Source organism: Pleurodeles waltl, chromosome 5 (genome assembly GCF_031143425.1).
Source record: "Pleurodeles waltl isolate 20211129_DDA chromosome 5, aPleWal1.hap1.20221129, whole genome shotgun sequence".
NCBI classification, from domain to species: Eukaryota; Metazoa; Chordata; class Amphibia; order Caudata; family Salamandridae; genus Pleurodeles; species Pleurodeles waltl.
Window position 1 is genome coordinate 857,773,924 of NC_090444.1, and position 13,123 is coordinate 857,787,046.

At 46.6% G+C, this 13,123-nt stretch overlaps 1 protein-coding gene across 1 annotated transcript in view; it reads right to left on the reverse strand.

Moving 5' to 3' along the window:
• The window catches only part of LYST (lysosomal trafficking regulator), a 2,674,875-nt gene that overhangs the window by 1,280,146 nt on the left and 1,381,606 nt on the right, over positions 1–13,123 (reverse strand). The window contains 1 exon segment of the mRNA XM_069234946.1: positions 6,552–6,721. Coding sequence (XP_069091047.1) covers positions 6,552–6,721 — 170 coding nt within the window.

The window sequence follows — 13,123 nt, forward strand, 5'->3', positions numbered from 1 at the left end:
CAGCCATGCGTGCCTCCTTATCGTTACAGCAGTATTTATAGTTCTTGCAGCTGTATCTGCTGCATCCATAGAAGAACGGATTTGGTTGTTGGATATGTTTTGTCCCTCTTCAACCACTTGTTTTGCCCGTTTTTTGAATTCTTTGGGGAGGTGCTCGATGAGATGCTGCATCTCGTCCCAATGGGCTCTGTCATATCGCGCTAGGAGTGCCTGCGAGTTGGCGATGCGCCACTGATTTGCAGCTTGTACTGCAACCCTTTTCCCGGCTGCATCAAACTTTCGGCTCTCCTTGTCTGGAGGTGGTGCGTCGCCTGATGTGTGCGAGTTGGCTCTTTTACGAGCTGCTCCTACGACAACTGAATCTGGTGTCAGTTGTGATGCAATAAAAGCAGGGTCTGTGGGTGGTGCCTTGTATTTCTTTTCCACCCTTGGGGTTATTGCTCTGTTTTTAACTGGCTCCTTAAAGATTTGTTTAGCGTGCCTTAGCATTCCCGGGAGCATAGGAAGGCTTTGATAATTGCTATGGGTGGAGGACAGGGTGTTAAAAAGGAAGTCATCCTCCATAGGCTCTGAATGTAGCGATACGTTATGAAACTCTGCTGCCCTAGCTACCACCTGAGCATACGCTGTACTGTCCTCAGGTGGTGAGGGCTTAGTGGGGTACGACTCAGGGCTATTGTCCGATACTGGGGCGTCATAGAGATCCCATGCGTCCTGGTCATCTTGGCTCATGGTGGTATGAGCTGGTGATTGTGACGGAGTCTGTGCCGGTGATATATGAGTTGCCGGTGGTGGAGAGGGTGGTGGAGTTACCTTCTTTACCACTTTTGCTTGTGGTGTTTTTTCTTGTTGTTGGAAATCCAGTTTCCTTTTTCTTCTGATTGGGGGAAGGGTGCTGATCTTCCCTGTACCACTTTGTATAAAGATCCGCTTTTGCGTGTGATCTACAGCTGTTGTTTGTAATTCCTCCTCAAATCTGTGTTTTTGAAGTTGGGAGGACAGTTATTGTTCCTCTGAGTAGGAACTGGCTTTCGGTTCGGTTGCTGGGCGTTTTGGCACCGAAACCGTGTCTTTTGTTGTTTTCGGCTCCGAAGAGATTTTCCTCTTTTTCGCTGTCGTACCTTCTTGGCGTCGACCATCTTCGGTGCCGCTATCTCTGTGCCGAGCAGCTTCGGTGCCGCTGTCTCGGTGTCAACCCTTTTCTGCGGCACTTTCTCGGTCCCGAGATTGCTGCGTGCCTGTGTCTCGACCTGAGTTGGACGATCTCGGCACCAGCTCGCCCTTTTTCGTGCCGATGGACGGTCACCTACTTTATGGGTTGAGCCATGGCCTGTCGGCAGTGGCGTCCCCTGGGCTTTGTCTGTTTTTCTGTGTGATGCTTGTTTCGACGTCTTACTCACGGTTTCTTCGACGTCGAATTCTTCGGAATCCGATTCGTGGATGGAGAATGTTTCTTCTTCTCCCTCTTCCTCGAACCGTTGTTGTCCTGTCGGCGTGGACGCCATCTGCAACCTTCTGGCTCTTCGGTCTCGGAGCGTTTTTCTCAAGCGAAACGCTCGACAGGCCTCACACGTCTCTTCTTTGTGCTCGGGTGACAGGCACAAGTTACAGACCAAATGTTGGTCTGTATAGGGATATTTACTGTGGCATTTAGGACAGAATCAGAACGGGGTCCGTTCCATCAGTCTCGATGTTGCACGCGGTCGGGCCGACCAGGCCCCGACGGGGGATCGAAATTACCCCGAAGGGCTACCGGAGCTCTTCAAGATTCGGTGTCGATTCTAATCTAACCCGATACCGAACGAAACAATACCGACAAATTTTCCGTTGATTCTGACTAACTTTCCGACCCGAAACACGGAGCGAAAAGGAACACGTCCGAACCCGATGGCGGAAAAAAAAACAATCTAACATGGAGTCGACGCCCATGCGCAATGGAACCAAAGTAGGAGGAGTCCCTCGGTCTCGTGACTCGAAAAGACTTCTTCAAAGAAAAACAACTTGTAACACTCCGACCCAACACCAGACGGCGGACTATGCACAGCATGTGTATCTGCAGCTACACATGCCACCGAACATCTATTTACAATTGGGAATTTGAATAATGAAGGCTGATGTGGCAGGCGAAGGAACGCCAATAGGGCGGAAAGATAGCCTTTGAGAGTACTCAAGGCAGAACCCTGTTGGGCAAGTGATAAGATAAAAAGAAGGATCTCAGAAAGAGAAGCAGAAAGAGGATCAATAGATCTTTCCCTACAATAAATATACAAAGTGCATCTAACAGCAGGCATATACCATCTTAGTGGAGGGATGCCTGGCTATCAAAATAACTTTACAGACTTCGGGAGGAAGGTCAAAAGCAGTCAACAGTTGCCGCTCAGTCTCTATGCATGAAGGTATAGAATTGACAGGTTCGAGTGGAGAACCTTACCATGCTGCTGTGACAGAAGATCTTCCCGAAGAGGCAGCCTGATTGGAGAATTGATGCTCATTTTCAGAAGCTCGGGATACGAGACTCTACGTGCCCAGCCCAGAGCCACCAGGATTACTTGGGCCCAGTCGTTCTTGATTTTCTTGAGAACTCTGGGCAGGAGTGGTATGGGTGGAAAGGCGTACAGGGGGCATGAACTCCACTTGTGACAAAAAGCATCGCCTAGCGATTACCACCTTGGAAACTCCAACGGGCAATACTGCACACATTGCACATGCTCTCCGGAGGCTAACAGATCTAATCAAGGCTCTCCCCCTGCTGAAAGAGTCCTTATGCCACCTCCGGATGGAGACACCACCCGTGATCCGGTAGACATCGAAGGCTGAATTTGGCTGGCCTTCAGAGAAACTGCCAGGTGTTGAACCACCATGGTTATGCCCTGCTGTTCCAGCTATGTCCAGAGACGCAGGGCCTCTTGACAAAGAATCCACAACCCCACACCGCCCTGCTTGTTGCAGTACCACATCACTGTAGTCTTGTCCGTGAACACCTGCACCATCTTCTCTTTTACAAGAGGAAAAAACACTTTCAATGCCAGTCGGATCACCCGGAGCTCCAGACGGTTGATATGGAGTCCAGATTCTGCCGGAGATCAGAGGCCACTGATCTCCATCTCTCCCAAATGGCCACCCCATCCCAGAAGTGACACATCTGTCACTACTGTGAGATCCGGTTGGGGAAGGGAGAGGAGTCTGCCTTTGACCCAATCGTAGTTCACTAACCACTGCAGTTCCCTCAGAGATCTGAACCGTGTCAGTGAGATTCCCTTGATGCTGTGCCCACTGGAACTTCAGGTCTCACTGCGAGGCATGAGGCATATTTGACTAATGGGATGCAGGAGGCCATGAGGCCCAACAGCATCAGAATCTCTCTCACTGAAATACAGGACAGAGGCCAAAACATCGGTATTATAACCTGAATATCCTGGACTCGATGCTCGGGAAGATAAGCCCGAAACTGCACTGTGTCCAGAACAGATCAGATGAAAGGGAGCTTCTAAAGAGGGAGTCAGGTGTGACTTTGGCACATTTATAGTGAAGCACAGCGAGTGCAGGAGGTTCACCATAGTCTGAAGGTGGGTACGACAGCTTGGGGTGAAGGAGCCTTCAACATCCAGTCGTCGAGGAAGGGGAAGACCGAAACCCCTAACCTGTGCAGATGAGCTGCTACCACATCTATCACTTTGGTGAACACATGAGGGGCACTGGTGAGGCCGAAGGGAAGCACAATAAACTGCAAATGCTTGTGGCCTACCTTGAACTGCAAGCAGAGACTGTGGGCAGGCAGGATAGAGATGTGAAAATACACATCCTGTAAATCCAATGCTACCATCCAGTCTCCTTGGTCTAGAGCAGATAAGACCTGAGCCAGAGTGAGCATCTTGAATTACTACTTTTTGAGGAAGAGACTGACATCCTTCAAATCTAGAATAGGGCGAAGACCCTTGTTCTTTTTGGGAATCAGAAAGTAGCGGGAATCTCAAACACTGCCTACTTCTGACTTCGGGACCCTTTCTATGGCTCCCTTGGTCAAGGGAGCTGTAACTTCCTCACGGAGCAAGACTAAGTGATCCTCCATCAGCCGTTCTTTCAATGGAGGCATAGAGGGAGGGAAAGACTGGAAGGGGAGGGAATAGCCCTTCTGTATGATCTGCAAGACCCTTTTGTCCGATGTTATGGTCCGCCACTGAGGGAGATTAAATTGAATCCTACCTCTAACTGGATGCACGTGGTCTTGCAGAATCACACTAGGAGGACTTGGGCACTGCGGAGGAGGGTAGCTGGGTGGTGGACGACTTCTGCCAGACCCTCTGGGTCTGAATTACCGCAACCTTGTTCCCCCACAGGATGCTGACCAAACGGTGGCTGGTCCTTGAGTGGTGTGGTATCCCGCCCCTTCCGAAGCCTCGAAAGGGGCGAAAAGCAGACTGCTGGCAAGGGGTCGCAGAGAGGCCCAAGGACCTGGTCGTAGCCCGAGAATCCTTGAAACATTCCAGCACCGAGTCCGCCTTCTCACCAAAAAAGCGGGACCCATCGAAAGGCATGCCAAAGGTTTGCCTGGACATCCCCCGAAAAGCCAGATGTACGAAGCCAGGAGTGGCAACAAAGGGAGACAGTCAACAAAATTGCTCTACCCAGCAAGTCAGTCGTGTCCAAACCACATCTAATCTTAAACTTGGTTGCATCTCTCCCATCTTTGACTGCTTGTGAGAGAGTGTCCTGAATGCCCTCTGGGACCTAAGGCAGCACCTGCGCCATCATATCCCATAAAGTATGGGAAAAGCGACCCACTAGGCATGAGGTGTTTAAGGACCTCAATGCTAGGCTGGAGGAAGAGAACATCTTCTTCCCAGGCTGGGTCAGCCTCCTGGATTCCCTATCCGGGGAGTGGAAGGGAAGGCACCATGGGAAGTGGAGGCTTGGACCACAAAGCTCTACGGGGTGTGGTGTTAGGTGAGGAAGCTAGGATCATTTGGAGCTGGGCGATGGCGGCGGCCAACTGCCTATTTAAAGGAGCCCCTGTGCTGGGTCTGGACCACGTTCCCAGCAGGACCTCATGAGGACTTTGTTAAAGGGTAACATTGGTTCTGATGTGGTAACCCCTGGCTGAGGCACCTCTGTCAAGAGGTTAATTGTGACTGGGACCGTAGGTAGATCTAGGTCCAAGACCTCAGCTGCCCTATGCACCACCATAGCATAAGACACTCCCTCCTCCATAGCCACAGCAGGAGGTGAGAGCATTCAAGTATCTGGAGAGGTTTCCAGTCCACTGGCTTCTCATAACTCCTCACACCAGTCCACTTGCTCCAATCCATTCCCATTCCCCACCAATGCCTGGTTGATCATGATAAACTCAGGCAATGTTCTGGCCCCTGATGGAGCCGTCAGCGCTGGAATCAGCGTTGTACAATGCCGTTCCAGATCATCAGGTATGAGGCTGGAGATTGCTGGAGATTGCACCACCAGTGGGTGCCGGTGGCGCAGGGAGCGTCGACGCTGGGAACGAACCGGAGGAGGCCGACTGTGTGGAAGTTGCGTAGTTTCGAATCCAATATCGGATCCAAGAGACGCTTAAGCCGCTAGTGTAGAACCTGATGGGGCACTCGCCAACCCTGGAGGGCCCGAAGGCGCACCAGCGAGGGCAGCACACACAAATACAAGATGCATGGGCTCGTACAACTCCTTAAGTTGAGTGGGGGCGCTCTGGCTCCAACGGGGGGAGGCTCGAAGTTGGCCATGGCATTGGCTCCGCTGAACCGTGCTCGGAAAGTCGACTTTCCTGACTCGCCTCTTCATCCGACGGTCGAGGTGAAGTTGAAGTCCACTTTTTGTGCCTCTTCCCCGAGTGCCCGGAGGATCTCGAGTGAGATGAAGAGGACCTGGGGAACCTGGAGCGGTCCTGAGACTACCTCCTCGACAGGGACCTCCGAGGAGTTGCGCTGACCGCCATTGACTGCTGAGCCACCATGAGCTTCAGGGACCGCTCCCTCAAAGCTTTGGGAGGCATGGCCAGGCAGTTGGAACACAACCTTGAGTCGTGGTCTCGGTCCAGACTACAGAGATATACCTTATGGGGGTCTGTCACCGACATGGTGCGGTGGCAGGCGCCACATGGCTTGAACCCCGTCTTCCTAGATGACCTCCTACACAGACTCTCAAAAAATCTTTGACAAAAAGGTCGAAAAGGCCTGTCAAAAAAGACAGAGAGTAGCTGGATTCCGGATCTACGCTAACAGCGTGGAAGGAAAAGAACTGACTCACACACGCTTGGGTGGTGCCTTTATAGGCGACTGTGACATCACAAACGGCTCCAACGACGTCGACGATGCTATGTGGATCTGAACAATGCCATCCAATGGCACACGCAAGGATATTGCTCAGCAAAAGTTCCAGATTCCAAGCTGATGCCGGGGAATTTTAAGGTAAGGAATCTGCAGCAAGAAGTCTCTATCAGATTAAAGTTGTTTAAAAACATGAAGTGTAAAGAAATAAATATTTACTTTAAAAGATTTCAGAATTAAATGTGAACACAGGTAGGCACTGAAACAAGCAATACATACTCTTCATCAAGGCAAAAGGATCTCCCAAACAACATTTCCAAAAAGCAATTGATCAATGCTGGGGTTCCTGGGTGCAGGTACAACTGATTGGCCAGTAAGGTAAACCCATGTTTTTTCAAAAAGGCTTCTTTCTGTTCCTTGGATGCTCGTTGAAAATATGCATCTAGCAACTAAAGGAAAAACGCAAATAATGGAAATGAATGTGGCACCATCAAATTTCATGAAAAGAAATACATCTAAACAAGAGTAATCTCTGTTTCAAGAGATATAACAGCTTTGATCCTCGCTGAGAAATAAAAAAGACATTTTAGATTCCACTAAAGACATGAAGGTAAATATTATGATTCACTATGTTATATTAACTCATTTTATCAACAATTAAAACAGTAAAGCATTATTTGTACAGAACACAGCTCCCAAGCACCTTGTTGTACAAATCAACAAAAAATTTCAAATAAACAAGTTACTTACCTTTGGCCATGCTCTTTCTGGTGGGTACTCTAACTGCAGATTCATCACCTTAGAAAATCCCATGGGCGCCAGACTGGAGTTTATTTTGTCACAGTTCTCCCCTCACGCCCCTAGATGACATCATGTAGATCTGGGATGGCTTCATAATAGCCTGGAAATTACATATGGGAGTAAGCTCTGCACACAATGTCAGTTTCCAAGCTTATACACTTCTGAACACCTCAGGAGTGGATCATGGGAATGTTTAAATGTTATAAAGGGGCCAATCCACAGAGTGGGGAAGGCAGTTAGAAATCTGTGATTAGATAGATTATCCTTTACAAAGAGAGGGACAGAAGGTAAGTGGCTAGCTCTTATAATGAACACTTCTAAGTGTAGATTCCTCACCTTAGAAGAACTGAGTAGGTGATGTGAGAAGTGTTTTCCTGGCTGCAGGCTGTGTCTAGGAACTATGATTTCAGTACTACCAGTAGCAGGCTAAGTAACTTATTGTAAGCATTGAAGAACAAAGAAAGTAGGGTCTCTTTGAGATATGCACCAGGTGTGCCAAGAAACAAATTTCAAAATAAAGTTCCCACACAAAAAGTGTATAGAGTCTGTGAGCATTAACACATGAACAATTATAAAGCCTGCATGCCATTATTTTTTAGGACATGGAAGGAGAGAATAATGAGGGCAATGTATTTCAATTCCAAATAGGAGTATACAAGGCCAAGAAAAAAGCCTTCTCCACAGCAAATGATATTGCAAGTATACATTACTTCCCACAAAATGATCCTCAAGAACAGGAGCAGCGCACAAGACTTGAAGCACAACGCAGAACATGCTTCATGGAATGTATACTACTACAGGAAGGTACACACATAAATCTTCCAAAAGGGTTGTGATGGCCAGGAGTACATAGAACTGACACTCCACCTCTAGATTATGGAAAGTGAGGATCAGCTATTAAAAAATATATGTCAGATGGACTTTGCCCCCCCCGATGAGTATATGCCCTACCCAATAATTTACCTCATCCACTCACCTCAGACTTCCTCTCCTTCAGAACATAGTGTACTCTATAAGGCACCGACTGGCAGGGTGTGCTAAGAATTCAGGCCAGAGGTGTAGTTCAAGACAGAGAAGCTGGGCTTCCTTTCTGCCCTAGAACAGGATCTATGACAATTCACAGTGGCTCAAGTTTCTGGACCACATTTGGAAGAGAGCCAAAAGTACTCTTCAAGATCTCACTCCATTGCAGTCATTACTTTCTGCACCCATTTGTATTCCTTCTAGTCTATGCACAGTGGTCAAACCAGACTCATGACAGTGGTCCTCACAGCTGCTTGCTGACTCTAGTGTCTTCCCTGCCAGTCCCACTGGAGAAAGAGAACTGAAGACCAGGGGAGAACTACTTCTGGGTCAGAGTCCCTTACTATCTCGGCACAAAGCAGCAGGCCTCCTCAAATGATATGCCAGGGAGCAATTGGAAGAGATTGCCAACCTTCTTAACCTACTGTTAATTACTAAGCAGGGAGAGGAGAAGGCCATCCTAGCAGAAGGGAAGAACTGCAGGAATATCCTATGGAGACACCCGTGGGTATCGTGGACTCTGAGTTCTGCCAAATGCAAAATCAACCTCCTCCATGTTCCAGTAATACCCTTGAGGCTCAAGACACAGTACTAGACATTGCCCTCAAATGTGATTAGGTCTTAGGGAACAATATGGATGATGCTTTGTAGTCAGCCATGTTTATCCACCCTCAAGGGTTTGTGCTCTCATCACTGCAAATAAGGTCCTTTCAGGCCAAAAAAGGATACCAACAGCAAATCAACCCAGTTACAGTTCACCTTAAAGACTCAGAAAAGGAGATTTGCAGAACCATGGGTATGGTCGAAAGCAAGCATATCATCTTTGGGGGAAGCCCAATATCCCACTGACCTAGGGATTCCTCCCCTATTGTCTTCATGATTCAGACAAGAACACTCCAGAAAAATGGATGAAAAAATCTAGGTCAAACCAACACCAGGACCTCCTCTAGACCATGAGGAGGCCACAAGCCAAATTCGACTGTTGTAGGAGGAAGAAAGTACCCTGTTATGCAAGTACTATCTCATGAGTGGAACCAGGGTAACTATGCCAATTATATCCTGGCAGATAAAAATGGTATGTGCTTAAAAACAGTCCTCTATTTTCATCAGCTAATTCAATTGCAAGCAGTCTTTCACGGGAGTAACAGGTAAAATTCACCCGTAACTGTGGAGAGAAACTGAATGCTTAATTGGACTTTAAAGATGCCTACTTTTATGTTCCAATTACCAGGAAACACAGGTTGTTACTCTGATTCTGAGAGGGCCTAGGGCACTGGTATTTCAAGGCTCTCCTCTTTGGCTAGTGCTATGGTCGTGGTGATAACGAACACCACACCAACCAAGATTTACATTCTTAAACAGGGAAGAAATCATTCTTAAAGACTGTCAAAGGAAACACAAGACATCTGTATGTGAGCTGTAAAAAAGAGGATTAAACTGACGGTAAAATGGCCCCTGCATCAAAAATGACAAAGCAGATGACTCAAGAACGATAGGCCCAAGTCACACAAGTGGGAACCAGAAAAGGCAGTACTGTATGACTTGCTCACCCACTGAGATGCCACAAAGTTCAACTTCTTTGTAGGAAGTCAAAATATCAAATGCTCTTCCTTTGCCTCAAGGTATCAGGATTACTGGGGGACATATTCTCTGTTGACTGGATCTGCGAGTTCTGTATACCTTTCCTCCATGTGACTCGTCTACAAAACCTACTAGGCCTGTACTCATGAAACTATGCATGATTCCTCATAAAGATGACTGCTTTCATTGTAGATTTCATGTCTGCCATGACAGTCAAAGATTCAGACATGGTCAGCTTGGGAGTCATACATCACGCAATATTTCAACAAGGTCGATCTTGTGACTCACTTGAGCTCTACAAATATGATGTCCAAGTTCTACTGCAAACAAACTGTGACAATACTCATGCTTAAGTTATACAAATCTACAGCAGAGTGATTGCTACACACATACTGGGTGTTAAGATATGCTTAACAACTACATAGAAAAGATTAAAGTGTTCCAAAATATGTGGCAATTTAGTTGCTTTTCACTTGTCCAGCTGAGGCACGTAGTAGCTAAGGCCACCACAGCCATATATGGCTACTGGAATGTATCTAATTAACCAATCAAGAGGAGGAGAGACAAATGCCCGCAAGGGTAACAGCACAACTGACAAGAGGGAGGACAGCAAGGTCAATGCTCATGATCAACAAAGTGCTATCCAACATCTGGAAGCCGGTCAATTGGCAGTTGTCCTGGATGTTGTGCAGACATTACTCACTGATGAAGCAACAGCCAATACTGCAATTGGACAAGTTGTGCTGATGGTCCCAGTTGACTACAGTGGAACTCTTCACTCAGCTCCTTGGTGCTTCTACAAAAGATTCTGTGCTGGATAAGAACAAGCTACTTACATGTAACAAAAAGTTGCATGTTTTATTTTAGTGAATGATTCCTGGCTTATCATTGTGAATACTGTAACAGCAAGTGAATTTGTAAAAAAGGAGAATACAGATGAACCACACTCATAAGCAAGTATCATACTCTTGGACTGACGCTGATGATGATATGTTTAATTGGACCTTTGCCAGGAAGGTGCTTAAACAATGTGCAGCAGGATTCCATGCAGTGATTTTGTAGTGAAGCCTGACGTACTCTTTTTGATTCCAGCAAGCTAAACAGTTTCAAACTGTCAAACCCTGCCTTCATATTCATGATCTCATCATGTGGCACAATATAGAGCCAGTGAAAAACAAGATCCAAAATCTACCGTTTCAGTTCTGATCCTGAAAGACGCAGCATGAAGAATCATGCATGTCAATGCTGTGACAACATCAAGGGACACCTAGCATCCATCTGCTCAACGCTATGCTCAGACATGTTGTAAGATGGAATGGGAGGTTTCCTTCTACACAGCAATTTAAAGTGGGAACAAAGTGCAAGGTCAATGTTTGTTAGATGGTGATTTGCAAAGGGCTGCCTATGCTTGATTACTTCCTCACAGTCCTTAGCCTCTTGGAGGTTTCCTGGTCCATCTTTATGATCTAATCATCAGCATGCAAGTGGCACAACAAAGAACCAGAGAAAAGGAAGACTAAAAAGTATCTACTGCACTTCCAGTTCGGACAGATTCAGCATGAAGAGCAGTGCTTGTCATTGGTGTGAAAATCTCGACAAGTGGGGGCTTCTGCCATGTCTACTGAGGTGCAGGTAATTTTAATCCAAGAAGCTCCTGCAAGTTATATCTTTCTCTAAAGGCAAGAATTCAGTAAAAAAAAAAAATGAGAGTACCAAAAGGAACCATGACAGCATCCACACAAGGTAAGGGAACAGACAAGTTTCACAACATTTCTATACAGATTTTGGCATTTTTCATTGTAATGGTTTGATTTGCACAGAGATTTATGACATTGAATCTCCTTATTTGAATATATATATACCCCCTCACTCTGATCAAGACGAACAGCTCACTCTGTTCTCTGCTGTTTTACTTGCTCCAACTACACATTTCTGCAGCGCAGCAATCTGTTTTTTCCATCATCACTCCCATGACAAAGGAAGAACTATTATCTTTTGTAAACAAAACTAACGCATACAGCATATCCTTCACAAACAGACCTTACATCCATACTCAAAAACTCCTTGATGGAGCGATTAGTTCCAAAATATCTTTTAAATACCATCATCTCTCAGGTCAAGAAGAAAACAAAAGCAAACCCTAAGGAAATAGTTAACTTCTGCGCACTATATAAACTCCCCTTCATGAGCAGAATTCTGGAAAAGAGGCAACAAGACACCTTCTTGCATATGCTGAATTGAACAGCATTCTTATGGGGTGTTCAAGGACCTAAGGAACACTGAATCAGGTCTGACTTTCCTGAGAGAAGAACTCCTAGCCAGGTCTCACTTCCATTTTGAATGCCTGCGTGCAAGGGGTGGCAGTGGGAGCCTTCTAAGCTGGTGTTAATTCTCCTCTTTGCCAGCAACAGTGCTAGGCCGATAAATTTTGCAGTTACTCTATCTTTCTTAGGTCGCCGGATCAGGCCTAAAACACACCCTTCAAAGCTACAAAGATCAACACGACAAGTAGCTTGATCTAGAATATTGGTTGTCCCTAACCAAAAAAATGTAATCTAGAACATTTCTGTATCATATGTTTAAAATCAGCATTCTCACTGTGGCATTGTGGGATATGTTACAGTGTATCAGGACACATTTAATAAGGTTAGCATGGTGTCATGATGCATGTAAAACTGGACAAGTTTAAAACTAGCATTGCAGGAAACCTTGAGCAAGTACAGTAAAATTTCCCCCCCATACTGTGCCGTTAAACTGTCACCTCTTTCTTTTTCCCACTTATCCTTTAATGGTTGTAGAGAACTTCCAGCATGCTTTTCCAAAATAAAGTAAAAGAAATTAATCTACATCCTTCGACCCATGGTGGGAAAGGCTTGCAGCACAGAGTGCACAGACATTCTAGTGCTCTCTAAAAGCCTTTACTATATTGGGATCTAGTGATAATGTACCTCTTTGCAGAGGAACGTCATCTGGAAGCTTGCTTGGTTACCCTTTGGAGCAAAGTGCCCCTTTGGCATGCTTACCCCGCCACTTTTTGCATGACTTCACTGAGTGTGTGCGGGGATCCTGCTAACCAGGCCCCAGCACCCGTGTTCTTTCCCCAAACTGTACCACTATTTGTACAATTGCCACACCCCTGGCACACAGCTATGTCTCTTGTGAAAGGTACAAAGGGTACCTAGGGCCCTGTGACCAGGGTGGGTCCCTAATGGATGAAGCATGTATTGTGCCATCCTTAGGGACCCCTTCCCAGACACATGCACACTGCCATTGCAGATTATGTGTTGGTGGGGAGAAAAAGGTAAAGTGGACCTGGCATCCCTCTCACTGTGCCATGCCATCAAACCACTGCCTGTGGCATAGGTAAGTCACCCCTCCAGCAGGCCTTACAGTCCTAAAGCAGGGTGAACTATACCACAGTTGAGGGTGTAGCTGCATGAGCAATG